This window comes from Scheffersomyces xylosifermentans (assembly GCF_036884685.1).
Source record: "Scheffersomyces xylosifermentans strain CBS 12540 chromosome Unknown RJT20scaffold_6, whole genome shotgun sequence".
Lineage (NCBI taxonomy): Eukaryota > Fungi > Ascomycota > Pichiomycetes > Serinales > Debaryomycetaceae > Scheffersomyces > Scheffersomyces xylosifermentans.
Window position 1 is genome coordinate 556527 of NW_027042944.1, and position 26945 is coordinate 583471.

At 41.0% G+C, this 26945-nt stretch overlaps 10 protein-coding genes and 1 non-coding gene across 11 annotated transcripts; 7 read left to right on the plus strand and 4 right to left on the minus strand. All coding sequences in view use genetic code 12, as the record gives it.

Annotated features, from left to right (window-relative positions):
• The first annotated feature begins 373 nt into the window (after positions 1-373).
• On the plus strand, positions 374-2570 carry RJT20DRAFT_129593 (uncharacterized protein). The gene has a single exon (XM_064917537.1). It carries the CDS (start codon positions 625-627, stop codon positions 2446-2448), a length of 1824 nt encoding a protein of 607 aa, XP_064773023.1. The 5' UTR covers positions 374-624; the 3' UTR covers positions 2449-2570.
• Positions 2571-3639: 1069 nt separating this feature from the next.
• On the plus strand, positions 3640-4902 carry HGH1 (Hgh1p). The gene has a single exon (XM_064917538.1). The coding sequence runs from the start codon at positions 3704-3706 to the stop codon at positions 4799-4801; it is 1098 nt and encodes a 365-aa protein (XP_064773024.1). The 5' UTR covers positions 3640-3703; the 3' UTR covers positions 4802-4902.
• Positions 4903-4931: 29 nt separating this feature from the next.
• On the minus strand, positions 4932-7012 carry TFG1 (transcription factor IIF subunit). The gene has a single exon (XM_064917539.1). The coding sequence runs from the start codon at positions 6952-6954 to the stop codon at positions 5113-5115; it is 1842 nt and encodes a 613-aa protein (XP_064773025.1). The 5' UTR covers positions 6955-7012; the 3' UTR covers positions 4932-5112.
• Positions 7013-9588: 2576 nt separating this feature from the next.
• Positions 9589-10512, plus strand: RJT20DRAFT_98136 (uncharacterized protein; the record flags this gene model as incomplete). The annotated part of the gene is made up of 1 exon (XM_064921706.1): positions 9589-10512. One exon carries the CDS (start codon positions 9589-9591, stop codon positions 10510-10512), a length of 924 nt encoding a protein of 307 aa, XP_064773026.1.
• Positions 10513-10787: 275 nt separating this feature from the next.
• RJT20DRAFT_53728 (uncharacterized protein) lies at positions 10788-11879 on the minus strand. Its single transcript, XM_064920559.1, has one exon. It carries the CDS (start codon positions 11609-11611, stop codon positions 11063-11065), a length of 549 nt encoding a protein of 182 aa, XP_064773027.1. The 5' UTR covers positions 11612-11879; the 3' UTR covers positions 10788-11062.
• Positions 11880-12213: 334 nt separating this feature from the next.
• On the plus strand, positions 12214-13894 carry RJT20DRAFT_53730 (glycosylphosphatidylinositol-alpha 1,4 mannosyltransferase I). The gene has a single exon (XM_064920560.1). The coding sequence runs from the start codon at positions 12307-12309 to the stop codon at positions 13504-13506; it is 1200 nt and encodes a 399-aa protein (XP_064773028.1). The 5' UTR covers positions 12214-12306; the 3' UTR covers positions 13507-13894.
• On the plus strand, positions 13667-14395 carry RJT20DRAFT_97799 (exosome non-catalytic core subunit; the record flags this gene model as incomplete). The annotated part of the gene is made up of 1 exon (XM_064921691.1): positions 13667-14395. The coding sequence occupies one exon, from the start codon at positions 13667-13669 to the stop codon at positions 14393-14395; it is 729 nt and encodes a 242-aa protein (XP_064773029.1).
• Positions 14396-14636: 241 nt separating this feature from the next.
• RJT20DRAFT_t128 lies at positions 14637-14708 on the minus strand. Its single transcript has one exon. It is a non-coding gene; the product is annotated as a tRNA-Trp (tRNA).
• Positions 14709-17397: 2689 nt separating this feature from the next.
• ERV29 (Erv29p) lies at positions 17398-18321 on the plus strand (the record flags this gene model as incomplete). The annotated part of the gene is made up of 1 exon (XM_064918453.1): positions 17398-18321. One exon carries the CDS (start codon positions 17398-17400, stop codon positions 18319-18321), a length of 924 nt encoding a protein of 307 aa, XP_064773030.1.
• A 1382-nt stretch (positions 18322-19703) lies between these two features.
• CYT2 (cytochrome c1 heme lyase) lies at positions 19704-20693 on the plus strand. Its single transcript, XM_064917540.1, has one exon. It carries the CDS (start codon positions 19741-19743, stop codon positions 20518-20520), a length of 780 nt encoding a protein of 259 aa, XP_064773031.1. The 5' UTR covers positions 19704-19740; the 3' UTR covers positions 20521-20693.
• Positions 20694-21358: 665 nt separating this feature from the next.
• RJT20DRAFT_795 (uncharacterized protein) lies at positions 21359-26678 on the minus strand (the record flags this gene model as incomplete). Its single annotated transcript, XM_064921216.1, has 2 exons — positions 21359-21618; positions 23393-26678. The coding sequence occupies 2 exons, from the start codon at positions 26676-26678 to the stop codon at positions 21359-21361; spliced, it is 3546 nt and encodes a 1181-aa protein (XP_064773032.1).
• Positions 26679-26945: the final 267 nt, after the last annotated feature.

The following is a 26945-nucleotide window of genomic DNA, read 5'->3' on the forward strand; positions in this document are numbered from 1 at the left end:
CACTCCCACTTCATTCCTCTCCAACTTCATTCCTCTCCAACTTCATTCCTCTCCAACTTCATTCCTCTCCAACTTTATTCCTCTCCATCATGGAAAGATTCCTCCCCAATGCTCCCCAACTACGCCACGACCCCATTATACCGGAGTTCGTCCTCCATACCTCAATTACCTCAATTGAATCTCTTCTGGAGAAGTGTAACTGGGGCTCCATTATCCACTTCCTATTTCCGACCGGTCGGATCTCCACCTGTCAACTTCTGGCCATGTGCATATGCAGTTTACTAAGCGGAACTCAATTTGTATGCGACAAGACGAGCCATGAATTTGTAAGAGCATTTAACGGTTGCTGTTGATGGTTCAATAGAGTCGGTAAGTCGGTTTCTTGTGGATTACACGTGTAATTGAGAGGAAGTTGGAGAAATTACGAGATATTAGGAGATCTTAGGAGATCTTAAAAGATTTTAAGGTGTCAATTTAAGTACTCAATTGAAGGTTCCATTGAGAAGTCTCGTAATTACAGACATACGTAGAATTGAGTAGAGTAGAATAGTATAGGATAGATTTAGTTTAGTATAGTATAGTAGTATAGGATAGTATAGGATAGGATAGAATACGGCCAAAGTTATGGTAGACTATAAAACGCTTCCCGTTTATAAGGTAAATGCTACTGAGCCCACCAGAGCCAGTATAATTAAAAGAACAATTGTATTTGTTTTATCAGTAATTGCTTTATTCTTTGGTGCTGCTAGCTTTCTCAACGAGTGGGGGGTAGGCAAAGAGGTTCAAGGGAAGGTTTCTGTTCCTGTTTCCGAGATCTTTGGTGCTTTTACGTCTCCAGAAGGTCCTAAAGACCCCGATTCGTTATGTCCATTGGTTGAAAAATTGGACCCGCTGAAGTACTCGTACAATAAGCATACCTTGCACAAGATCTTGCACGACAACAAGTTCAAGAAAGAGTCTAGGAAGAAATTGCTCGGAGCAGTCAGAGTTCCAACGGAAGTCTATGATGATATGTTGAACCCTAACTCGACTCATAAAGTTAGGGAGTTATTCAGACTCGAACCAAGATGGAAACCATTCTCTCAATTCCACAAATACCTCAGAAAGACGTTTCCATTGGTACATAAGCACTTAAAGGTCGAGAAGATTAACAAGTTTGCCTTGGTATATACCTGGAAGGGAACTACGGATAAGAAACCAATCTTCTTGGCTGCACACCAAGATGTTGTACCTGTTCAGAAAGAGACAATTGATCAGTGGACATATCCCCCATTTAAAGGTGGTTATGACGGTGAGTACTTATACGGTAGGGGTGTTTCTGATTGCAAGAATCTTTTGATAGGTTTGCTTGAAACCATTGAGCTTTTGTTGAAGGAACGTGAGTTCAAGCCAGAACGTACCATTATTCTCGGCTTTGGTTACGATGAAGAATCAGCAGGCACTGGTGCCGGCGAAATTGCAAAGCATCTTCTCAAACGCTACGGTCCTGACTCAATTGCCCAGATTATTGACGAAGGAAACGGTGCTTATGAAACTGTGGAAGGTGTGAACTTTGTACTTCCTGCTACAGGAGAGAAGGGATACTTGGACTCTTTGATAGAATTGAAAACACCAGGTGGACACTCTTCCGTGCCTCCGGACCATACTTCCATTGGTATCTTGGCTCAATTGATCAGCAAAATAGAAGATGTCCAATTCGAGAGTATCTTAACTAACTCCAACCCGGTATTGGGACAATTGCAATGTATCGCTGAGCACTCCAGATATGTCAGCAAGGATTTGAAGCAGGACATCTTGAAAGCTCATCTCAATCCGGAATCCAATAAAAAAGTTATAGGATACCTTGACAAGCTGGGTGGAAAGTATTTAGTAACTACGTCTCAAGCAGTGGATATCATCTTTGGAGGCGCCAAGTCTAATGCTTTGCCTGAGTTTGCATCAGTTTTAGTTGATCATAGGATTGCAATTGAAGAAAGCGTTTCAGTGGTGTCTGAAAAGGTTCTTGGCCAGATTAAGGAAGTTGCAGAAAAGTTTGGCTTGGGAATAATTTACGATGGTCAAGAGCTCATCGCCCCAACAGCAAAGGGATATTTCAACTATACGCTTGTTGAACCTTTAGAGCCTGCTCCTATTACTCCTATCAATGATGCTACATGGAATCTCTTTGGTGGTGCATTGCGTTATCTCTACGAGGACTTGGTCAACCCAGGCAAGAACGAAACCTTTGTGGTAGCACCATACATCTCAACGGGTAACACTGATACGAAGTCATATTGGGATTTGACTAGACATATCTACAGATATGAGCCAGGCTTACCACTGAAGGAAAGCCATATTCACTCTGTTGATGAGAGGTTGTTATTTGATGGACATTTCACAATTATTGCATTTTACTATTACTATTTGCAAGTGGTGGATAAATTGGGAGATGAATTCTTTGCAAGTTGAACTACTTCTGGATATGAAGGAAGGTCACTTAACTTCAAAGATGTTTTAGATTCTTTGTTCTATATAGTTTTCAGGACCATTTGGGTTTAAAACCGTAAGAATGATGATTAATAAAAGCAGTTTCTTTATAATGTTGATAGGCAGAGTTCTGTTACAAGTGTAGCTTAAGACGAAGGCGTTATTGAAGAGGTAGAAAAGTTATGGTTTTAGTTTAGGTATCAGCAGAACAGATTCAGTTATTCCATTGAGAAATCCTCAATTCGTCTTTAATTCACAGAATCCTATCCATTTATAGAAAATGTCATTCATTTATATATATATCAAAGTCTACTTCTACTTCTCCTTCTTTTATTTCATAAACTGCTTAGTTGTTAATTCCATGGATCAAGTATCGATAAAACCAATCCCAACATTGATATCTGTGATTACATGATAAAAGACCACTTGATATCTTAGAAATAATACCAATTCCATTAAACCCTCCTCTGCTGTATCTTTTCCATATACTATCTTGATCCCATCCCAATTGTTCCTAACAATACTTCTCGATGGACTTAGACTACATCGTCCTCCGATACTTCATCCTCCTCTTACACTTCATGCTGATGCTGCAATTCAACCTCTCCTAATCTTCTAATATTCTAATATTCTTCAACTCTTCCATCCTACTCTTTACATCCCTACTACTCTTCAAGTGCCTACTACTCTTCATATCCCTCCTACTTTTACTCTTCACATTCTTACTACTTTTGCTCTCCATCATCCTGCTGCTTTTACTCTTCACCCTCTTACTTCATTATCCTACTACATCATCCTGCTACATTTACACGTCATCATCCCACTACTCTTCCTCTCATGATAGCCCTACTACTGCTACTCTTCACCATCCTACTACTCTCTCTCTATCAACCACTACCATTACACTTCATTATCCTGCTACTTTATCATCCTACTACTTCATTATCCTACTTCATCATCCTATTACTACTTCTACTCTTCATCCTACTACTGTTACTCTACTTCCTCCCCCACACCACCTCCTCCACACCCCTCTTATCTCTCCCTTACCCATCTCTCCCACCTCCCCCTCCCCCACAAAAGAAAGCTGCAAAATCCCAAAAAATTCCGTGCTGCTCTTCTCGCATTTTCAAGAGCGCAAAAAAAATTTGAAAATTTCACTGTCATTTTAATACCGTTTGTCAGAAAGTGGTTTAATAGACGTATACAAGGTGGAAAACACTACTAGAGAAAGGAAATGCCTACGGAATTAGAAGAATTAGTGACCTTTTTGCATTCGCCCCAACCAGCAGTTGTCCTGATTGCTTTGGACAATTTGGTGGGGTACTCTCAGGGTGCTCATCAGCAAGTCTTTGCTTACGATAACTACGAAGCCATTAAAGACTTGAAGAAATTGTCGCAAGAAAAGGGCCAAACTCACGTAGTTCAGTCGGTAACAGTCTTGGCCAACTTGTGTGATGATATCACCATGAGAAACCTCATCGTCGAGGACGAGGACTACTTGAAGTACCTTGTAAGTCAGATTGTCAATGTGAACAACATGAATGCCGATATCATGTGCATCTTGTTAACCAATTTGGCCAAAAATGACGCCATTAACAAGGTATTGGACTTCAAAATTGACCGCTCCGAGAAGCAAAAGGAGATTTTCAAGTCCGACAAAGCTATGGATTGCTTAATGGACTGTTTCGTCAAGGGAGCAGACAGAACCTTGAACAAATATGCCGATTATGACTACCTCTCGTACTTCTTCGCTGACATCTCGAGATTCTCCCAAGGAAGACAGTATTTCGTTACAGAACAAGAATATGACGGAGTGGTTCCTTTGACAAAATTATTGGTATTCACCGAAAAGTACGACTCCAGAATCAGAAGAGAAGGTGTTGCTTCCACCATTAAGAACTCGTTGTTTGACACCAACTCTCATGGAAAGTTGGTCAACGATGAGAATATCAATATCTTGCCTTATATCTTGTTGCCTATTGCCGGTCCAGAGGAGATCGATGAGGACGACATGTTTAACTTGCCAGAAGAGTTACAATTATTACCTTCTGACAAGAAGAGAGATCCACTCAATACCATCATCTGTGTCCATTTGGAGTCTTTGTTACTCTTGTGTACAACCAGACCTTTGAGAGAATACCTCAGAGAAAAGTCGGTTTATGCCTTGATCAAGGAGTTGCACAAGGCTGTAGAAGATGAAGGAGTTGCTGACTTATGTGACAGGTTAGTTCAAATGTTACAAAGAGATGAAGCTCCAGAAGGACAAGATGAAAACGATGAAGACATGGAAGATAGCGATGAGGAGGACGACAAGATCGTTGAGATCTTGTAAGTGGAGTATGATGGATGTTGACTTAGACTGTAAAATAGTACATAGAATTTACAATAAATATTGGAAGGTAATTTAGATGATCCATACGATATAACTTCTGTAAACTTAACAATCGCATTGATACGGTTAACATCGTCTTGTTGATAAGAGGCTTCTTCTTCTTATTCAGTTCTATTTCGCCAACTTCCATCCATAATGTATAAGTCATACGTTTATTCGTAACCCGAGGCAGCTAAACAATAATAATGTTTATATATATATATATGTTTGTATATCAACACCATTCTGCGTCCTTCAACTTTCCTATATCTCTACTCCTTCAAAACCAACTTCTTATCCACCAACTTTAAATTCTGCTTCACAATACTAATAATTCTCATCTTGTTATCCTTGTGAGCACTCACACGGCTCTTCAAACCTGTCAAAAGCTCCTTCGTCGTAAGAGGATTGTCTCTAACTATATCTAATACTTCTTTGACCGTCACCAACACATTGTCGGGGCCAGCAGAATTCAAGTCAACACTAGATGACGGTTGTGGAGGAGGAGATGGTGACATACTTTCTCTGCCACTCTCGCTCTTGACTTTGATTTTTATTGGTTGACTTGCTGCTTGTCCATCCTCTGTCTTGATTTTCTTTCTTGGCGATGATACTGCAGCATCTGGAGAAGGTCTTTTCCTTCCATTTGGAGTCCATTCACCCTTTGGAAAACCATTTAAGAACTCCGTTGGTGCCTTTATGACTACAAAACCATCACCAACGTCGTAAGCAAAGAAAGATCTTGGAACTTCCTTTGGTTTGATATCATTGCCCTCTTCATCTTTTTCTTCTTTGACGGCGTTCTCGTCTTCACTCTCATCGTCGCTCTCCAAATCTGATTTAGACAAATAAGGATTCAAATTCTCATCCTCATCACTATCATACACACCTCCTTCTCTCTTGTTCAACACCTTTCTCAACTTCTTTCCTTCTTTGTCGACCTTTCTGGTCTTCTCTGTCTCGAACAAATCGTCAAGGTCGTCGTCGGCATCGACATCCGATTGTCCATCGAAATGTGCTGCTTTCAACATCTCTTTTTTGATTTTCTGTTCCGAGAGCTTGTTCTCCTCTTCATCACCGTCCATGATTGGTGCTTCTTCGTCGTCTGCAAACTCCTCATCATAATCCAAATCGTCATGATCGGAGTCTCTATCATTAGAACCACCTCCACCACTCACAGTTCTCAATCTGCGTCCACCAGAACTACCTCCGGCAGCAATTACATTTCCGTTTGCTGATGGAGCACTATTCCTGAACCGTTGATCTGGTGTACTGTCTGCACTGGAACGATCTTCCATGTGTCTCATAAGCCATCTAGGCACTGACGAGTTCTTTTCCATCTTGGCTTCGGCTTCCTCCAAAGTCAAGGTAGCATATTTGTTTCTTGGGGTGAATTTATAGACCTTTTCAGCTGGGACCATCTTGAATCCGTCCTTGTCGAATACGAAAAGTACGTGCTGTGATTCACTGGAACCAGCTTCAAAGTTTCCTACAAAGACGTTTTTACCGTCATAATCTTCAATCACCCATGGATAGTATTCTTCGTACCGCAATTTTCTCTTTTCATCGTCCATTAAATTGATCTGTCTTGTCTTTCTCTTGAAAAGGTTCTTCTTGGCCTTTCTTGCTCCTCCATCTGGTGCCACCTGAGACATATCTGGACCAGCTTTCTTAAGCTTCTTGGGATCTTCACCCTTTTCTATGGCTTCCTGTTCGGCCAATTCCTCGGCTTCTTCCTTCAACTTTTGGCGTTCTATCCGAGCCGCTTCCTGCTCCTTCTTCCTGATATCAATCTCTTCTCTTGTGAGTTGAAACTGGATATTTCTGGGGTCTTTTCTGTGCAAACGGACCGGTTTGGTGAAGTCTTCTACGATATTTACGTCCTGTTTGTTCTGAAAACGCATTATATGAAACCTGATATCGTTCACCTCTTCATTGGTGCATGCTTTCAAGGGTATTTCCTGCCATCCGCCGGCGGAACTCGTCAGTTCTGGCGTCGCCGAGTTGCCAGTACCTCCGTTAGAGGAGTCGTTGGCTCCGTTAATCAACGAGGACTCATCTTCGTTCTTGACTTTTACGGGAACCGGTTCTTTTTTCACGGGCGACAGGCTCATTGTGCGATTCCGGTGCTTGAGTTACTGGGTCTGGCGGTTCTTTTCCAGACAACTACTGTAACCACAATGATAAGAAACAACCATTAAAATGGTAGAGAAATTTAATGGAAAATGAAAAAGTGATATTGGCGATGTCGCGCGACATTGGGACGAGTGCGAAGTGCGAAGAGGGGCGAAAAAAGATTTTTGGGTGAGTGTCGTGGTGGTGGCGCGGAGTCTTTCTATTTCCTTCGTCACTGTGTTTCACTGTCGTTGTGTCTTTGCTCTCGCTGTCGCAATCTCTGTCTCTGTCTCTGTCTCTGTCGCTTGTCGTTATCAGTTGATGTGGAGTTGAAGGTGGAGATGATCTCCAGGTGGGGTGGATGTCATGGTGGAGATGGATATGAAGGTGGATTTGGAGAGATTATGTAGGAAGTGGAGTGGAGGTGGATGTGGCCATGGAGAATGGAGAACTGACAATGGAAAAGTGACATGTAGAATGGCCATGGAGGAGCACATGGAGTCGAGAGACTGTGAAGAAAGTGCAAGTTAATGTTAATGTTGACGGAAGTACTGTAGTCATTTGTAGTCATTTGAAAGTGGGTAAGCATATATTGATACTGGCGATGCGGTTAATATATAGATTTGGGGCAATTTCGGTTCTGGTACTGTTTCTTCTTGTAGTTTGAACAAGATTACATATATTTTGCATAGATATGGGAGGACATGAAGCAATGCAACCAATCGGAGTGTGGGAAAAGGAGTTGATAATGATGATATGAGGCTAGAACATAATTGCAGGGCGTTCATTTACCTGTTATGCATTGCTCCATAGAGATACTTATAATACTATGGGGATAAATGGGTGCTGGATGGGCTTGTTGGTGGAGTTTTTTTTTTTTTTTTGCACCCATTTGAGCCGGGGAATTATGTTCACAAATGGTAATGGTTTTTGGATATAACAATGATATACATATTATGGATGCTGTTGGTTGGTTCATTGACGTTGCCAGAGTACATGTAATTGTGTTATTACCTTGTCTTTGTGAAGTAGACAGCGTTGGAAGTGTGAGTGTTTCTCTTGTGAAGTCTTTTTGCAACCGTAACAAGAATTTTACCTCGTCATTCTGTTGATGAACATAATGAGATGCTGATTTGAGGGGCACTTTAATTTCAACAACTCACATCTTCAACTGCTCTCCGATGGTATATATCAAGATGAGCTTGGTCGAAAAGTTTCTAAAATTCTATTCCATTCAACCGAATTTCTGATGTTAAAAGGATGATACCTTAGGTGTAGGGGTGAAATCGTTATACCGCCATGTAGTCTCTGCTTATCACTCTCTATGAATTCTCGTGTTTTCTATAAAAAAATATCAGATTTACTAATATTCATATTCTTACATCTAGTTATATCAATTATATGTAATTATGGACGTTTTCCATGAACCACACGAAAGATGGTGTTGTTGCAGCCAATCGCTATGCCGATAAAATGAATTTTTCACAGCCATTTCTTCTCTCTTCTTCTCTACATCACCAATTATTACCATAGCCAATTATAATAATAGTAATGAGCTATCTTACGTTGACGGTGCCAGTAGACTCTCATTGCTTTCGCATGGGAAACTAATATATCCTAGTCCATCGTCATTTTAACAATTCTCTCCCTTTTCCCAAAACTCTCCCATCACTCTATACTTCATAACTCCCATTAGACTTTGATTTTTACTCCAATACTCTTCATTTTCGCTTCTCCTCCCATTCACAATTCAACGGTTCTTTCAGTGTTTCATAGAGCCAGTATCAAAGCTAGTACCAGTGCTTCTCTCCCTACATCGCCATCTACCTTTACGAACTGTTCTCCTAACCTCCCATCCCGTTACGCTCACACTACCTCTTACGACTCTCTCACTGTCTTCTCACTGTCTTCTCACTATCTTCTCACTGTTTTATCCCTAAGCTCCCACTATTGTCCCCCTACCATCTCGCTGCATTTAGAGACATCCCTCACTACCACCTCCCTACAACCTCCCCACTCCCACTACTCTCACTATGTCACCCACCACGTCTCTCACCGTCTTCTACCGCCGACAGCCGTCGTACGGACGCACGAAAATGCCGTAACGGCCCGGTGGAGTTTTTCACCAGAACCCTTTCGATGATTCATGGTTTGGAGAGAGTTGTAGAGTCATAGAGGTGTAGAGTTGTATATTTGTTGAGTTATAGAGTACTACAGTTGCACACTTGCACACTTGCACAGTTATAGAGTCTACACTGCGGTTGAAATTGACTTGGGATAGTGTTTTTGATTCCTACTCAGTTGTTATCTTGTTCATGGTAATCGGCTTCATAATATCGTAACATATCAATTATTAATATCACATTTAACATAGTTAAACTCATGGAAATTTGACTATAATACTATCATCAAGGATATCAGATGGTTATTCACTTTTCCTCACGATTTCACCATTGTACAATTTCACAATTTAACGTTTCACAATTCACAGTTTATAACTTATAACCTTATCAACTTATAACTTATAACTTACAATCTTATAATCTTATAAGATATACCCAGATTCAACATCATTTCAGGCTAGCTAAACCTCTCCTTTCCTTTCCTTCCTTTTCCCTTCCCTTCCCTTACACATGTCTTACGCTGTTACAGACAAAGAAGACGAGTTGTTGGATCTCCCCATCGAACCCCAAAAGGGCCCTCCTCCAAGATACCTTGGATTCGTCGCCGGTATGTTCTCAGGTGTAATGAAGAACGTCGTGGGCCACCCGTTTGATACCGTGAAAGTCAGGCTTCAGACTGCTCCTGAAGGCCGTTTCAAAGGTCCTATGGACTGTGTCTGGCAAACAGTAAAGAATGAAGGTCCTCGTGGTTTCTATAAGGGTTTCACTCCTCCTTTGGTAGGTTGGGTGTTGATGGACTCTGTTATGCTTGGTTCATTGCATGTCTACAGAAGACTAGTCAAGGAGAATTTGTACCCACAAGAGAAGAAATTGCCGTTGTTCGGACATGTCATAGCTGGTCTAGGAAGTGGTTTGACGGTATCGTTCGTAGCTGCTCCTATCGAACAGTTTAAGGCAAGGCTTCAAGTCCAATACGATGCCAAATCCAGAATCTATACTGGTCCACTTGACGTGGCGAAGAAGCTCTACCAAATCTCTGGAATTCGAGGCATCTACAGTGGTTTGTGTTCCACGATGATATTCCGTACCAATTTCGTATTCTGGTGGGGTTCATACGAATTGTTCACTCAATACTTCGAGAATAACACCAAGTTGTCGAAACCAGCGATCAACTTCTGGTCTGGTGGTCTCTCGGCCACCGTGTTCTGGATCTTTGCATACCCAGCAGATGTGGTCAAGCAGACAATCATGACGGACAGTCCTATCAGAGCTGAGAAGAAGTTCCCAAGATGGTTCGATGCGGTTAAGTTCATTTATAGAGAGAAGGGTTTGGGAGGTTTCACCAGAGGATTTGGACCATCGATATTGAGATCATTCCCAGCCAATGCAGCTGCTTTGGCGGCCTTTGAGGCAGTAATGAGATTCCTTCATTGAGATCGAATCAGGGAGGGTAATCCTCAATGTTATTTATCAAGCCACAGGTGATAGAAATATTTAAATAAACTAGATAATCAGGTTAAAGTTAGTATCGACGAGCTCGATAAACGGCTTACAAAATGGGTATAGACTACTTTGGATAGTACAATAAATAGATATCATTCGTTCTAGACGAGTATATGTAAGTGTATGGTGATTAGTCGTAGTTTTGGGGTGGAAATTGACTATGCTTTCGTGGGTTGAATTGAACGAACAAGAATTGAACAAAGAATACAGAATTCATGTGGTCTTTCCATTGCCTCGACATTCTCTTCTTATTTGCTGATGTTTTCGTATCTTTTCGTTCTGTAATTTGATCATCACCTAAGAGTAGGTATTTTAGCATCAGAAACTGCATCTCTAAATCTTTTATACGTTTCTCTCAATCTTTTATACGTTTCTTTCAATTTCATGAACTACTGTCCTCCTCTCGTGTGCAACAACTTTCATTCTTCATTCTTCATTCTTCATTCTTCATTCTTCATTCTTTATTTGTTCACTTCTCCACTCAACCATCCAAGAATGACGTATCGGGCTTTTCTTGGTTCTTCTCCCATGGTTTTACTCTTTGCTTGGCCTCCGCATGTGAGCTCTTCTCGCTGAGAACAGTGTCTGGGATCTCTTTGATCCCTGGAACTGGTTTTCCTGATACTATCAACTCTACCAATTCTTGGTAATTCGATGAATATGGTGGTTCTGCAGAATTGGACGATTCCGTCTCGTTTTTTGGTGGTTCATCTTCGTGAATCTCCGTTATCTTCTTGTTCTTGTCATATTTATCCCCATTGATAGCTTTCCATTGACGAAAGTCATCCAAATTGAGGATATTACCCGTATGAGAGCAGTAAAAGAACGACTTGGCCTGGTCAACCAATTGCTGCTTATCCAAGGCAGGAATTGACGTCGCTGAAGGGTCTTGTTCCTTCAAGTTTTGGAGGTAATTGTCCAAGATCTGTTCAAGACCTACTTGGAAGTCTGTGAATGAATTCCAGTCGTAGTTCAAGTATTCTTTGTAGATTTCCTCCTGAGAGGGTTGAGCCGGCGGTTGTGATGACATTATTGTGTGTTGAGGGTGAGGTGGTGATGTAGAGCTGTTTTATTAGAAGAGAAGAAAAGGGGAGAGAGTAAGTAATTATGAAAAAGAGACAAGTGAAAAGGAATTGAATTTGAAAGAGTTCGATTTTTCACGAAAAAGTCTGGGGAAGTGGAAGTGAGAAATGAGAAGGAAGATGAAAATAGCGAGGAATGGCGAGAATTAGTGAGGAATAGTGAAGGGATTAGTGAGTATGGTGAGGAATTGGGAGTAATTAGTCAGGAAGAAGTCAGATAAATTGGTGAGGGATGGAGAAATTACTGAGAAATTACTGAGAAAGCACTGAAAAGCTAGAGAGATATCGATAGACATTGTGAGAGGTGAGAGGTGAGAGGATGGTGAGACATGGTCAGAGATTGAGAAATCTTAGCGACGAGTTAATGAAAAACTAGGTAGTCACCGAGAGAGATTCTATAAACACAAAAAAATCCCCACTAAAAATACCGAGAACTCTTCCATTTTTCTCGCTATTCTCAGAGAGCTTCACCCTCACCACCACGACAGACCCATTAATGTTTCCAGTATCATGATTCTCTTTCTCTTTCTCTTTCCACTGAACCTTTACTCTTTACTTACCCATTGGCTTTGTATTCCAGTAGCTAACCGTACGGACTCTCCTCTTACTATATAGTTAAGTACATCTTCACATCTCTCAAGTCATGTTCTCTCTAAATATCTACCATGTTCTTCTTCTCTCGGTCGCTCTTCGAATCGGCTTCTTCATCTTCGGCTTATACCAAGACAAGTACATGACGGTAAAGTATACCGATATAGATTACTTGGTGTTTTCCGATGCTGCTTCGTACGTTCAGTATGGCCAATCGCCCTACCAGAGAGAAACTTACAGATATACCCCGTTGTTAGCATGGATGTTGGTTCCCAATGGCTGGGGTGAAAATTGGTATAGTTTTGGAAAGGCTTTGTTCATGGCCAGTGATTTGGTGACCGGTTATATCATTGTCAAGTTATTAAGTGGTTCAAACAAGTTAAGTTCTAACAAAGTGGTCGTATTATCGTCAATTTGGCTTTTAAATCCCATGGTAATAACTATCAGTACAAGAGGTTCCTCGGAGAGTGTTCTTACTGTGATGATCATGGCTTCCATTTACTACTTGGTTCAGAAGAAGAATATCGTCTTTTCAGCCTTTTGGTTGGGTTTGGCCGTACACTTCAAACTCTATCCGATTATATATTTACCTAGTATAATGCTTTATCTTGCCAGGGATGGAATCCCATTCATAAACTTGCCAATCTTGAAACTCGTCACCACCAGAAACATCTCATTCTTGTTTGTTACCGTCTTCACCATTGCCGGCTTAAATTTCGTGATGTACCAGATCTACGGCTACGAGTTCATTCATCATTCCTACATCTACCATTTCATCAGATTGGACCACAGACACAACTTCTCGGTCTACAACATTGCCTTATACTATAAATCCGCCATTTCGGAGCAGGTGCAAAACATAGAGAATTTTGCATTCATTCCCCAGTTTTTGATTTCGGCTGTCGCTATGCCTTTAGCTTTCGCCCAAAGAGACTTGATTTCATGCTTTTTCTTGCAAACTCTTTCGTTTGTCACCTTCAACAAGGTCATGACGTCCCAGTACTTCATCTGGTTCCTCATATTCTTGCCCCACTTCTTGTCCAAGTCCAATCTTGTGACCAAAAACCATGCTGTGCGTGGAGTATTCACCTTATTACTTTGGATCGCATCCCAGGCTACCTGGCTTTATTTTGCCTACCACTTGGAATTTTTGGGAGTAAACACCTTCGATAACGGTCTCTTGTACTCCTCGATCTTCTTCTTCCTCAGTAACTGCTGGATAATCGGTCAATTCACCATATCCCTACAATAGCTACTATCACCACTATAACCATATCAAGTGAAAAATTATCCTGCAGACAGCACAACAGCCATCGAAACTCAAATTTATGAAAAGAATGGGAATTATCAGAATTCTGCCTTTTATTCTCTTCTAGTAGAGACATTGATAAGAAACGGTAGTCATGTCTCGTATGGAATTATACTCACCGGAAGGGTTGAGACTTGACGGACGAAGGTGGAATGAAATTCGGAATTTTGAGTGCCGTATCAACACCCATCCCAACTCATCGGATGGGTCGTCTTACATCGAACAAGGAAACACCAAGGTGATATGCATGGTTCAAGGACCAATGGAGCCCACGTTAAGATCTCAGGCCAATGCCAATAAGGCCACCATCGAGGTGAATTTGGCGGTAGCCAACTTCTCGACTCTTGAAAGAAAAAAGCGTTCCAAATCGGAAAAGAGAATGGTGGAAATGAAAACGACTTTGGAAAGGACTTTTGAACAAAGTGTCATGTGTAACTTATACCCAAGAACTGTGATTCAAATAGATTTGCATGTATTGTCGCAGGACGGTGGATTACTCGCTGGATTGACAAATGCCATAACTTTGGCTTTGATCGACGCTGGTGTGGCCATGTACGACTATGTGGCAGCCATAACTGCCGGATTACATGATCAGAGTCCATTATTGGACTTGAACGGGTTGGAAGAACTTGATATGAGCACACTAACCATCGGAGTCATAGGTAAAAGTGAGAAGTTGTCATTGTTGATGTTGGAGGATAAAATACCATTGGATAGATTAGAATCCGTTTTGGCTATAGCCATTGCAGGAAGTCATAAGATCAGAGATTTGATGGATAATGAAGTCAGGAGACATGGAAACATCAGATCCTCGAAGTTGGTGAATAACTAATATGGAAACGGCCATGGGGATCCATTCAACTGAAAAAATTAGCATAGAACCATTTGTATAATAGAAGCACATTAATTATAATAGAGAAGAAGTAGCAATTTGCATTTTTTTCTAAAGAACATTACAGCAACTCGTAAATAGGGAACTGCTAGTCGTAACTACTAACATACCAACAAATAGCCTTCAAAGTCGGCTAAAGACAAAGGGAATTAGAAAAAAATTAACAAAAAAAGAAAGGAATTGACACGGACAGGAATTGAACCTGCAACCCTTCGAGTTGGAATCGAAAGCTCTACCATTGAGCCACCGCATCACCCTTGAAGCAATCTGCACTTCCGAGGGTATGTGAGTTGCTGGAGAAATTTGTAAAAATAATCTGTAAATTTTTGATTAAAGTGTAAATTATCTTACTTAACATGCAAATTTGTCGGCATAACCTGTAATCTATACCATGTAAGAAACGGTTGATACCAATACCAATACCAATACCAATACGAATACCTATCCCTATGGTAAGTTCTTGAACCTTGTGTTATATAGAAATATCAAAGTCTATTTGGTGAGAAACCTTTTAAAAGGTGTTAAAGAAAAATTGTGTTTAAGGAGAATTTTGGTTTGAAAGTTATGGAGTCTTAATAGCAGTGTTCACGTTTGAAGTGACCAGATTGGCAGGAATCGTCTATCGAGTGGGAGATTGAAATGTTTTTGAAGGTTAGCCGTTTCTGTTCTTGTATCAATCTGTAGTTAGAAGTTGAGAGATACCATGATAATTCGGTCTGGTTCATAAAGATATACGATGCGGTTTCTTTACGTAATTACAAATTCATACAATTTCTCATGAATTTCGCAACCATTTTCAAAAATCATAAGTCAACTTTGATATAATTTAGAAAAAGTCTACAAGGAAGAAAAGCTCTCAAATTAGCGACTTGACTAAAGAAACGCAGATTTTCAGGCCTTGAAAAGCAATAGAAACAATAGCTATGTTTAATGACCGTTAAGGCTACATTTCTTGCAACTGTACCTCAGAAAAGTAAGGGAGGCCCAATTCATTTTCCGGATCTCCCAGATTTTCAACTATACGAAAGACATCCCTTCAGAAAATTGGGATTATACATCTAGTAGCTACCAGGGGCTCATATTTACCAGCTCACAAGATGACTTCCTTGATACTCGTCTGCCGTTGGCTTAGCATTTGACTCAGAGGGCTTAGTTTGCAGCCTACCGAGTAGCGAGCCTTGAGCTCTCGAAGCAAATGTCCCCACTTTAAGGGGAAGCTTCCTAGTCAGCAAAACCAAGATCGTAACATTGTATTGGTTTTGCTCTAAGTAAGCATCCGTAAGGTTGCACGGCTCTATAGAAGCCAAATTAGCTGAAACATATGGAAATGCCACCCAACATCGACACGTGATAAATCTTGCAACATCCGAAAGGGTTGCAGCCGAGCCGCATCGACATGTGCTAGTGAGATTTTTTTTTGGGGCCAATGCACTGGAGAAGCCAAGAGGGTGGGTTCATGTTGAAGATTAGCCAGTGGGACAACAATTGGGTTACAGTTATTGTTGGGACTATGTAGCAGGAGCTAATTACATATATGGAAGAGGTTATTAGGGGGGATTAAACGGGCGATTTCCAGCCAAACGAGAGAAATATATCACTTTTCTAGATCGAGGTATATTGGGGTGACCGTCGTTGTCGTTCTGTCGTATTTCGTTTATTTCGTTCCCTCGGTGGTGGGAGTACCAGTGAATCTATCACCAGATTTTTGGAGAGCAGAAAGGTAATGTACTAAATTGATGTGAATGACATCCAATATAGAAATATGCAAGAGCAGCCAATGTAAGCGTGTAATTTACAAGAATCATGTAATTTACAAGAATCATGATAGTCATGATTCAATTTTTCAGGTTATGGTAATTGACTTAGCTTATCTTTATTTTTGTACGAAGCGAATGGTATCGTATAATGGTAAATCGGAGAGGAATTTTTCAGGCAGCGTAGCGAGATCATTGGTATAGTTAACAGGAAGCATTGCAAACAGCAGCATAGCAAATACCCATTAGTGGTAGCAAATGCCATTAACATGGTAAGTACCCACTAACATAGTAAATACCACCAAAGACACATCTTAAATTATTTACTTCTCTACAAGACCACCTCCACCACCACCACCACCTCCACCCGCTATTTCCACGTCCACCTGGACTTACTGCCACTACTTTATTGCTACTGCTGCACTATCACCATCATACGATAAAACCACGAACGAACGAGACAAACCACCCTCGGACACACCCTATAATCTGTATAATCACCCTCGGACCATACTCTGTAATTTCTATAACCACCACTCTGTTATTCTTCCTCTACCACCTCCTATAATACCACTCTTCTCCTAATACCTCCTCTAATACAACCCCTCTACCACCACCACCTCTAATACTACCTCCCCACACGTCTCACATTGCCTAGAGAGGTAATTCCCACCACTGTATTTTCTTCCTTTCCTACCTAGAAGAACCGCTCCCCACCCACCCACAACCCACACGTGACACTCTCACTCCAAATTTCTTGGCCATTCGCCACGACCCCTCGGTTTTTCATTGGCGTGTCAATTTCTTTTCGTCCCCACTAAATAAGTTATAAACAACTAGGGTAGTAAACGCCAGTTATCACCATAAGAAACGGGACTTTTCCGCCAGAACAACGCATCAGCAGCGAACCATCACCGTCAATTCACCAGCTGTCCAATTTTTTGCCGCTTTAACTCTCAAAAATTCACGGTTCTATCAGTACTTATCCTCGGTTAACAGTGTCGTTATAATTCAAATCAAGTTTATAGAAATCCAGTGATCTGACCACCAGAAAATCGCCTTTTCAGCTTGAAAGTTATAGAAATACCCCAATTTGCCCATCAGTGCCTCGTTTGACCAAAAATCCGAGCATTCCACCCATTACTTTTCGTATAGCACACCCCCTAATCCCCATATAATCAACATATCATGTCCTACCGTGGTCCAAACCAATTCAATAACCAGTTCCGAAATGGACAGACTGGCGTACCTCCTCCAAATGTTGGTCCAGTAACCTCGTCCAAGTCTCTCTACGACAAATTCGAAGACTCGTCCAAATCAGTCGAAGACTTGATCGACAACTACTTGAAACCTCTCAAGCCATACGTTCCTGCCATAGGTAGAGCTTTCCTCGTAGCCACTTTCTACGAAGATTCATTGAGAATTATCTCCCAGTGGTCAGAACAAGTCTACTACCTCCACAACTATAGAAAAATCTGGCGTTGGTTGACATTAACCTTCTTGGTGGTTAATGTTTGTACCATGATCAGTGCGTCCACCTTCTTGGTGTTGAGAAAACAGTCAATGATTGCTACCACTGCATTGGTTTCTGTCGTAGTTTTGCAAGGTTTAGCTTACGGATTAATTTTTGACACCCAATTCATCTTGAGAAACTTGTCTGTTGTTGGTGGTTTGATTCTTGCTTTCTCTGACACATTGGTTAGAGACAAGAGAACTTTGAACATGCCAGGATTGCCAATGATTAACAACCAGGATAACAAGAAATACTTCTTATTGGCTGGCCGTTTGTTATTGGTCTTCCTTTTCCTCGGATTTGTGTTCTCTGCTAACTGGTCTATCACCAGAATATTCATTATTTTGATTGGATCCCTTTCTTGTGGTTCAATTATTGTCGGATTCAAGACCAAGTTTGCTGCCTTTGTTTTGACGGTGTTGTTATTCACCTACAATGTTTTTGCCAACCAATTCTGGAAATTCACCAGCCACGACTCCAACCGTGATTTCCTTAAGTACGAGTTTTTCCAGACATTGTCCATTGTCGGTGGCTTGTTGATCATTGTGAACGCCGGCGCCGGTGAGTTCTCCATTGATGAGAAGAAGAAGATCTACTAAGAAGTCAAAAGAGAGGAAGTCAAAATGGAGGTCATTAGAGCACCAAGAGTGGCTCAAGATAGACCTCGGTCGTACTATGACGGCTATAAGGCCTCTGTATTTTGGCTAACACTTCCACTAGGTGTTCTTTGGCAAAGTATCAACAAACCGCGTGCTTGCATGCATAAATAGTCACGTTTGTATCAATAGCAACAAAGGCATACTCCACATAGAACAAATACACACTGTAAAATAAGGAGAGACGGGGAAGAGAATCCCAAGAATTCGACCAAAAGAAGTTAACCGAAAGCTTATGTAGCGCATTCAATCATCAATTAGAGATCAATGAGACGTTTCTGCACTCTCTGTTTCCATACTTCCCCTACTTTCCCTTACTATTTATCCATTGCATTGACTCCATATCGCTTTTTCAACCAACATGAGTTGCGACATTTTTCATGTTAAAAAATAGTTCAATGCAAGGTACACATTTGCAGCGGAAGTATGTATGTATATAAATAGTAAAGTGTTTCATTGGAGGAGAGACTTCTTTCGCTTGAATTTGGAGGATTGCGGTGTTATTGGTATAGTGTGGTCAGACTTGCTGAATTCACACTGTGGATTCTAATTGAAGAAAATCGTTTAACTGTGGGTAAGTAGGTTGGGATGACATTTAGTTATGTCGTGGCCGTGACATTTTTAGGTATGGCGATTGGTGCAAATTCCCGAACGGTGTGAATGTTGTCCACACAATGTTTGGAAGGAATGTGTTGTGTAAATAAAAGGGCATATGTGCGGTATAGAGCTTCTAAATTAGTGTTATGGTTACAGTTCTGGGTTTTTTTGTTCCTCTCTTTTCATTATTGGGCGAATGACTAGGACTCTCCGCCTTGACTTAACCTCCATTACAGTTAGATGCAAAATTCCTATACTTCCCTAAGCCACAATTTGGCTGATGACGTATTACTCATAATTTAACTATTGGAAACTCCTATCTTCCGTATTGATCAGTTATACTCAACTTTTTCATTATATAGATCACTAATGTGAAATATATGAGAATGGAGTGCTTCATCTGAAGGAAGGCATTTCTCAATGCATAAAAACCAAAATTAACTCATTTGAAATATTCATCCTGCTTTTTTTGTTTATACCAACACCGCCACCACAGAAATGATTCCCATTAATGATTCCCATTAACTGATAATAATAAAAATACCTTACCTCTATACCTACCCATAAAACACAAATCAATCAATGTCTCTTCACGACTCTTCTTGTCATAAAATGTCGCATACGACATTACACACCAAATACACACATCACGTGACATTCTCAAATTCCGATTTTTCAGGACACCCTCCTCCTATCAGAATCACTGTGTTTGAGCATTAGTAACCGTGATTAAAAGACTGATAAACACCAGCAACAGCAAGCAAAATGGCTTCGGAAGAACAGAGCAAGTGTCCCGTGGACCACTCAACAAGAGATGCCTGGTTAAAAAATGCAAAAGGCTCGTTGCCGGACCAACATCCCACGATAACTGGTTCTGTTTCCTCTTCGGAACAACCATCTTGTCCCGTAGATCACAGTGCTAGAACAGCATGGATGGAAAAGGTGTCGGTTACAGTGCCCGAGGCGATAGAAGTGGACGCCAAGAGCGCCGAAGGGTGTTCTTCAGACTCGCTTTCGGCGGGTTATGTTGAGGGATCTGGATCTAATATCGATCTTCCTACGGATAGAGAAATCTCATCTATCCCAAGAACTTCGGCAGATTCGAATTGGATATATCCTTCCCAAAAGCAGTTCTACGACGCCATGAAGCGTAAGAACTGGAATCCGGATACAAAAGATATGGGAACCGTTGTTCCGATCCATAATGCTGTCAATGAAAGAGCATGGCAGCACATCATGAACTGGGAAAGAGCCAATTATGAAGAAGCCGTAAAGACATGTGGTGGAATAACACTTACTAGTTTCAAGGGAGACCTGAAGAAACTCACACCAAGAGCATGGATAAATGCCAATATTTTGGGATACCAGAAACCCTTTGATAGACACGACTGGACCATCAATAGATGTGGCACCGAAGTGGATTATGTTATAGACTTCTACGGAGGAGCCGGAAAGGGAGCCAGTTTCTATTTGGATGTGAGGCCGAAGTTGAACTCGTGGCAGGGTGTGAAGTTGAGATTGACAAGGGCACTTGGATGGTCATAGAGGGAAGAGAGGTGGTTGAGTTGAAGTTTATTTAAGTGAAACTTAAAACTTCTGTTAAAGCAATGAAGAGAACATTTAAAAGAGGACCTTTAAAAGAGCTACCATAGAATGTTGATATTTCAACTAATGATGAGGTTCGTTCAATTTGTACATAGAAGAGGTATATTCAATTATCATTATCATATATACTTCATAAATATCATATTATTGACTTGTTATGCGTAGAACTCAACTTGTTTGCAAATCAGCAAATTAACGAAGAGTGATTAGAAATATAAGTAATAATCATGGATATTTACGGAGAAACTCCATGTTTCTCTGTTAATTATCCCAACTCGTGTTAATTATCATCTTTCAACCCATCACAATCATCATCATTATGGTGAGTTTCCAACTCTTTAGTTGATTGCTTCATTGGCTCTTCCCTTTGGAACTTTTCTTTCGGTATACATCTTTCTCTCCAACGACTCCAACGACTCCAACTCTACACCACGCTCTTCCTACACCACGCTCTTCCTACATCTCTCTCCCTTCATCCAAGAATCTCTATTCTCTTATACTAGACGACATATCTTCCTGGAAAGGCAATTATATACAGATCAAATGCTAGACTAGTACTAGCAATAAATAAGGTAAGATACAAAACAATGCAACAGCAAATTGCTGCCAGAAGGGCAATTTTACAGCCGATTTTCACCTCCAAACCACTCGTTTCTGTTAAAATAACACCAACAAACAAACCAATTCGAACCAGCCCGTTTCTTGAATCCAAAGAGTCCACTTTTCACTGGCTCATTGAAACATATTTCAAAAAAACCTCTCAAACCTCCAGTTTGATCTACTGTCTACCCATGAAAGCTCCAGCTTGCCCGAGTTTTTGCATGTTTTCTCCAACTTGAACGTTGGTCTCGAAGTACTTGGAGACACATCTGTCCAAACAGAGAGCTTCTTGCTTAGTAACATCCGACTCGCTGTAAGTCTTGTTAATACATTTCTTGTGACATTGAGAAACCAACTCATTGAACATGCCAGTAACCATGTCCAATTCGGCCTCTGCGGCCTGCAATTTTTGCTGAGAAGAAACCTGAGGAGCACCACCTAATCCGAACATGTTAGCCAGTGTACAACGGAGAATATATGCTTGTAATAACCAGAAACAACCACTAACAGCAACCGTTTCGTAGGCGTTGAAAAGTCCAATTTTTGGAAGAAACGAAAAATTTCACTGGGGGAGGTGTGATTATGTAAGCTTGGTTGGGGAATAGCAGGATGTGATTACGTAATCGATGATGGCAAAGAGGAGGATTTATGAAGGAGAGGAGTGTATATAGGGATGTTGGATAAGAGGGGTGAGAGAGTTTGTTGCGGCATGGATGGTTGCTGCGGCATGGGTGTTTTGGTTGGTCTTGGTTGGTTGGTTGGTAATGTAATGTGAAGTGTGGAGTGTTTTAGAGGAGTTTGGAGGCGGTGGGGTTGGGACAGGTGGTGGAGTTCACTTCAGCCGAGACGACTGGTATGACTGCTATACATTAGGTTAACAAGAAAAACCAAATTGAAGAGAGTGAAACAGTTAAGTGGAAGGAAATTAAAAAGAGGTGTAGGTGTTGCCTGCAGGAGAGCCATGTCATAGAGGTTGCTATTTTGCAGCCTAATGAAATGGTGGTGGAGGGGGTGATGGGGAAGGTGGTTATGGAGTGGTGCAGTAAAATGACGATGTGGAGTGAAGATGTGGAATGAAGACGTGGGAAGATGCCGTGGTGGTGGTCATGAACCTGTGATAGATGTATGAGGGGGTAACTATGGGAAGTGATAGTTCGAGAAAGAAAGAGGATGAGAAGGAAGAAGATGACAAAGAAGAGTAAGAATAGACGGAGTTTGAGAAGGAAGAGTTTGAGAGGGAAGGGTTGGTAAGGAAGAGTAAGAACAGAAGAGGAAGAAATCGAAGAGTTCGAGAGGGAAGTAGATGAGAGGGAAGAGTAAGAAGGAAGAGTAAGAAGGAAGAGTATGAATAAGAATACGAAGAGTAAGAAAGCCATGACGACAAGAAACGACAACGAAAACGATGAGAAGGTTGAGTAAGTGTAATATTGCAGCAATTGTTTTAACAATTTCTAATACTGGCTAAAAAGCACTTATAGCAAAAGGCGATGAAATGAGACTGGTTCTTTTTCACTAGAACTGCCACCATCCGTATCGATCCTCTCCTCTTGAACTGTAATGTCTTATTTTGCTTACTTCCAATTAAACCAATGAATATCAACTTCCCTTCCATCGTGTGAAAGCATAGTAAGTCAATTATCTTGAATTAGCCTATCTTCAATTAACTTGTCTTACTTATATCAAGCCAAAGTAATACCCAGTGGTATATTAAACTATCTTTTCTGGGCTTCTTCCGATGCCTGTTGATATCCATACCCGTTCTCTACCATTCGAGCTGAGAAATGCCAATATATATCAACACATCGCCTAGCAGCCCTCTTATTATCTTACACTTCCTCTACGTCTTCTCCAAATGTAAGCGTCAATTCGTGATCATACACATATTTACTAATACTACCATGAATTCATAATTATTACTTTTCCTTTCAAGTCAAAGACAACATAGAAACAATGCCAATGTATCTACATCCAAAAAGACTTGGGAAACTCAGTGAACCCGAAATAAAAACCCGTGAAGACAAAAAGAACCGGAAAACAAAGCCTGAAAACAAATTCAACCCAACATCAAAGCCTGTGTAAACAAAGTCAACCCACCTTTAAAGACTTGGGAAAACAAAGTGTGTATGGGCACCCCAGAGAAGAAGCAGTACAGGGATATCCAGTTCTATAATCTCTCGATCCTTCCTCTTCTCCGGACATGGCATCGCCATACCATGGCAAATCGTAATAATCTTACCGTTCAATGAAATGGAACCAGCATAGTTACTGATTTTGGCATTACACCACGATGGGTTATGGCTCACCTTTTGCTGGTAACTGTCACCGATCTGTGGATCGAGGTCATAGTAATACCTCATGAACTTCCATGTCTGTGTCTGCAAATTCAAAACTGGAATACGCAACAAGTTACTGTTATTACTTGCAAATGGAAACAGGGTATGCCTTGTGACTTCGTAGTTATCACTTTGATAAGGCACCTTATCATAGTAACGCAAGTAGTCATTTCTGAACCCTCCTAAGAAGAACAAATAGTCCCGCTCTTCGTTCCTATAGTACAAACAAGTGTGATGACAGGCTCTGAGTTCGGCTTCCACAAGAACTGGATCATCCACTTCATATTCTTTGGCATATCTAGCACCATCGTCATCCTCACCGGGTCCAAGAGGATAGTTAAAGTAGTCGAACAAGTATGTAGAGAGTCTTTCCCACTTACATTCGTCAAACCTGAAGATGAAGAAGTCACTGAAGTAGTTTCCTTCGTGATCACAGCCTCCTTGAACTACAAACGCTTTACCAGTAAAGAAAAACTCCGTGGCACCTTTACCATTTGACTTCGAAGTCTCATTACTTGTACTCTGGCTGGTACGGAAGGAAGAGCAATGAGATGATACATTACTTATGGGAGAACCGGCTCTTCTGATCCTACTTGGGAAGAATTCTTCATTTTCATGCTCCGAATGGAGGTCTAACTCACAGTTAATATCCTGTGAATGGTTATGGTCGATTAAGGCATACGCAGCATATCCTCTAGGAGATGGCCAATCTCCACAGATTTCCATTGGGAAGTCCTTCTCTTTTCCTACATTGAATACCATGGCCTCTGAATGGAATTTGACTCCCTTGGGAAGATCTTCCACTGCCAAATCGATTTTCAAGAGCTCGTTGGTGGCTTTGAAGGTGGTGAATCCTTCCTTATCTACTACAGGATAGAAGCCACCGAAAACGAAGATGGACACTCCATTGAGTCCCGATTTCAAGATTGAATCGTAAAACAAGCCATTGGGCTTATTTTCAGCTTCATACGAGTCAATAGATTCGCTATCCTGGTGTTCCAACAAGTCACAAATACCCTGATCACAGTTGCAATCTGGTGATTTTGACGTTGCTGTTTTGTTATAGGTAGCACCTGCTGAACTACTGCTGTAGCTAGGCAAAGGCTTGATATCAACTTGGATGTTATCTGATGAAGGATAAACTGTTCTAAAGTCAGGAGAAGGCGTAGAATTAGTTAATGTTGCGAAATTGTCATTTTGAACCTTGGTATCTATCTTCAAAGGTATTGGTTCAGCCTTTGTAGTAACTTTTTGGACAGGAGATACGGGTCTTGATCCAGTTCCATTGGCACTGGTTTGCAGATTTGAACGGTTCTGTTTGACCTGTTTTGAATAGGTATTTTTCAAGGGATGATGTTCTGATTTTGATTCCCGTTGGTTGTTTCTAGTGGTATGTCTGTGCAAGAGTCTCGAGGACTTGGAGAACACTTTGCTCATCTTAGAAGTCGTTGTAGGCGTAGAAACGCTATTTGTACTGCTTCCACTGCTAGTATTATTGGAATTATTGGTGAACGAAGCCTTCAAATTCGAGCCCGAAGCATACAATCTGGAGATACCTGACTCTATAGAAGACTGGGTAACTGAAGAAGCTGTCGATTGGTTTGTAGCTTGCTTCAGAAACGAGGCAGAGCTCGTATTTGACTGCGGAGTTGCAGGGAAATCTGCTTCTTCTCTCTTCAAATTGCTGATTACAGTGTTATTAATGGGAGAAGAAGATGTTCCGTTGCCCACTGAAGCTGCTGAATAGTTCTCAGACAACTTAGAAGGCCCCGGAGTTGCTCCAGACATCGGTTTTGGAGAAGTCATTGGCCTCAAATTGGGACTGACCAAATTGGAGAGCTTATCCTTCCGAGAATCGGTGAAAACTGGAGGCAGAGGGATTCTTTCTGGTACATTTGATACGCTTGCTTCGTCCATATCGAAGATATTAGCTGTTATTCCACATCCTAGTCTTCCAATATGTGATTTGGCACCTCTTTGCTTGAGCTGCACTTTCGAGAACCTCAATGTCACCACATCGAGGATATAACCATCTTCATTGAGAGCTATATTCTTCCGGATGATCCAACGGTCCACTTCAGGATCGTAGTTTACAGATAATGTCTGAATCTCAAAGCCTCCGTAGAAGAAGACATGTCTTTGCGAGATCTTGGCACTGACAAGAGAACATAAATGTCCCGGAAAGTACTTGGAATTGACGGTATCCAAGTACGAGATGGTGCCTCTCATAGGGTTAAACATGAAAAAATGGTCATTAGGGCACATGAATGGGTTGGTAAGGATATCTTTGCTTACAAAAGGTGGAAGTTCTGCTGGAAAGTGAATGGATATTCTATCCAAGTCGACGTTCTTGGGGATTCCAAGGTGTTTGAACGAAGTTCTTCTGTTATTATAGAAACCACCGAAAGTATAGGTTAATTCGTCATAATCAAAGTAATTTTGATAGCAAAGCTTCGGGATTTCTTGCATTAGCTTGACTTGCTCTTTATCTTCTCTGTAGCAATTGGGGATGTTTAAAGAAGCTCTTGGAATCGAGTAATAACCAGAAAAGGCACTTTTTATCTCGTCTTTCCGAAGAATTTCAGCACCAGCTTCTTTTTCATCGTCTGGAGCTCTCAGAATTGACGATTTTATGGAAGATCTCTTCGAGTCGTTGCTTCCCGTGAACTCTGAATGCTCTATTTCGTCGAGAACGAGTCTTGGTTTGAAATAGTCCTGGTCGTAGGTTTTAGAGAGAATCTTGGTGCTTTCAGCGTTTTCTAGCTTATCGAATTTGATTACTGAATAAGGCACTTTCACACCATGAGCCCAGCCTTTTGTATTGTTCTTGAGGAACTGTTCTTCTTTGGAAGTGTTGATTTTGAGCGAAGAATGAGACGAATGAAAACTGTTATTGTTACTGTTGTCGTTGTTGGTGATATTCGGTTTCTTATAGGAAGAAGGAGAAGTCGTGGTGTAATTCCTTGACAGGAAGTCTTCTGAGTTTTCATGTAAATTGAAAGTTGTTTCGTCAAAGGCATTCGCTAGTCTTCTATCATTCTCCGCTAGAATATCATGGTCTTTAACGGAATCTCCGGTGGTTTTCCATAAGGGATCGTTGATAGAAGACGATCTTCCAGAGCCTGGAACTGGGATAGTCTCTGGTATCACTGGAGACGGAGGCATTTTCTATGGAAGTTGTGGATTTTGGGGTAATTTTAACCGGATGAATGGATTCCAGTGATGGTTCTGATCCAAATTGTATACTTTTTTAGTCAACTTTGTTCACTGAAAGGAGAAAAAGGAGGAAAACAATTCAAATTAATGACTATTACAAAGAGTGAAAAATTCACGTTGTTGGCGTCGTCTTGTCGAGGAATGAGTTATGGGGGCCAGAAAACCGGGAAAATCGTTGGTAAATATGACAAGTGAAGGTTCTGGTTTCGACTGACC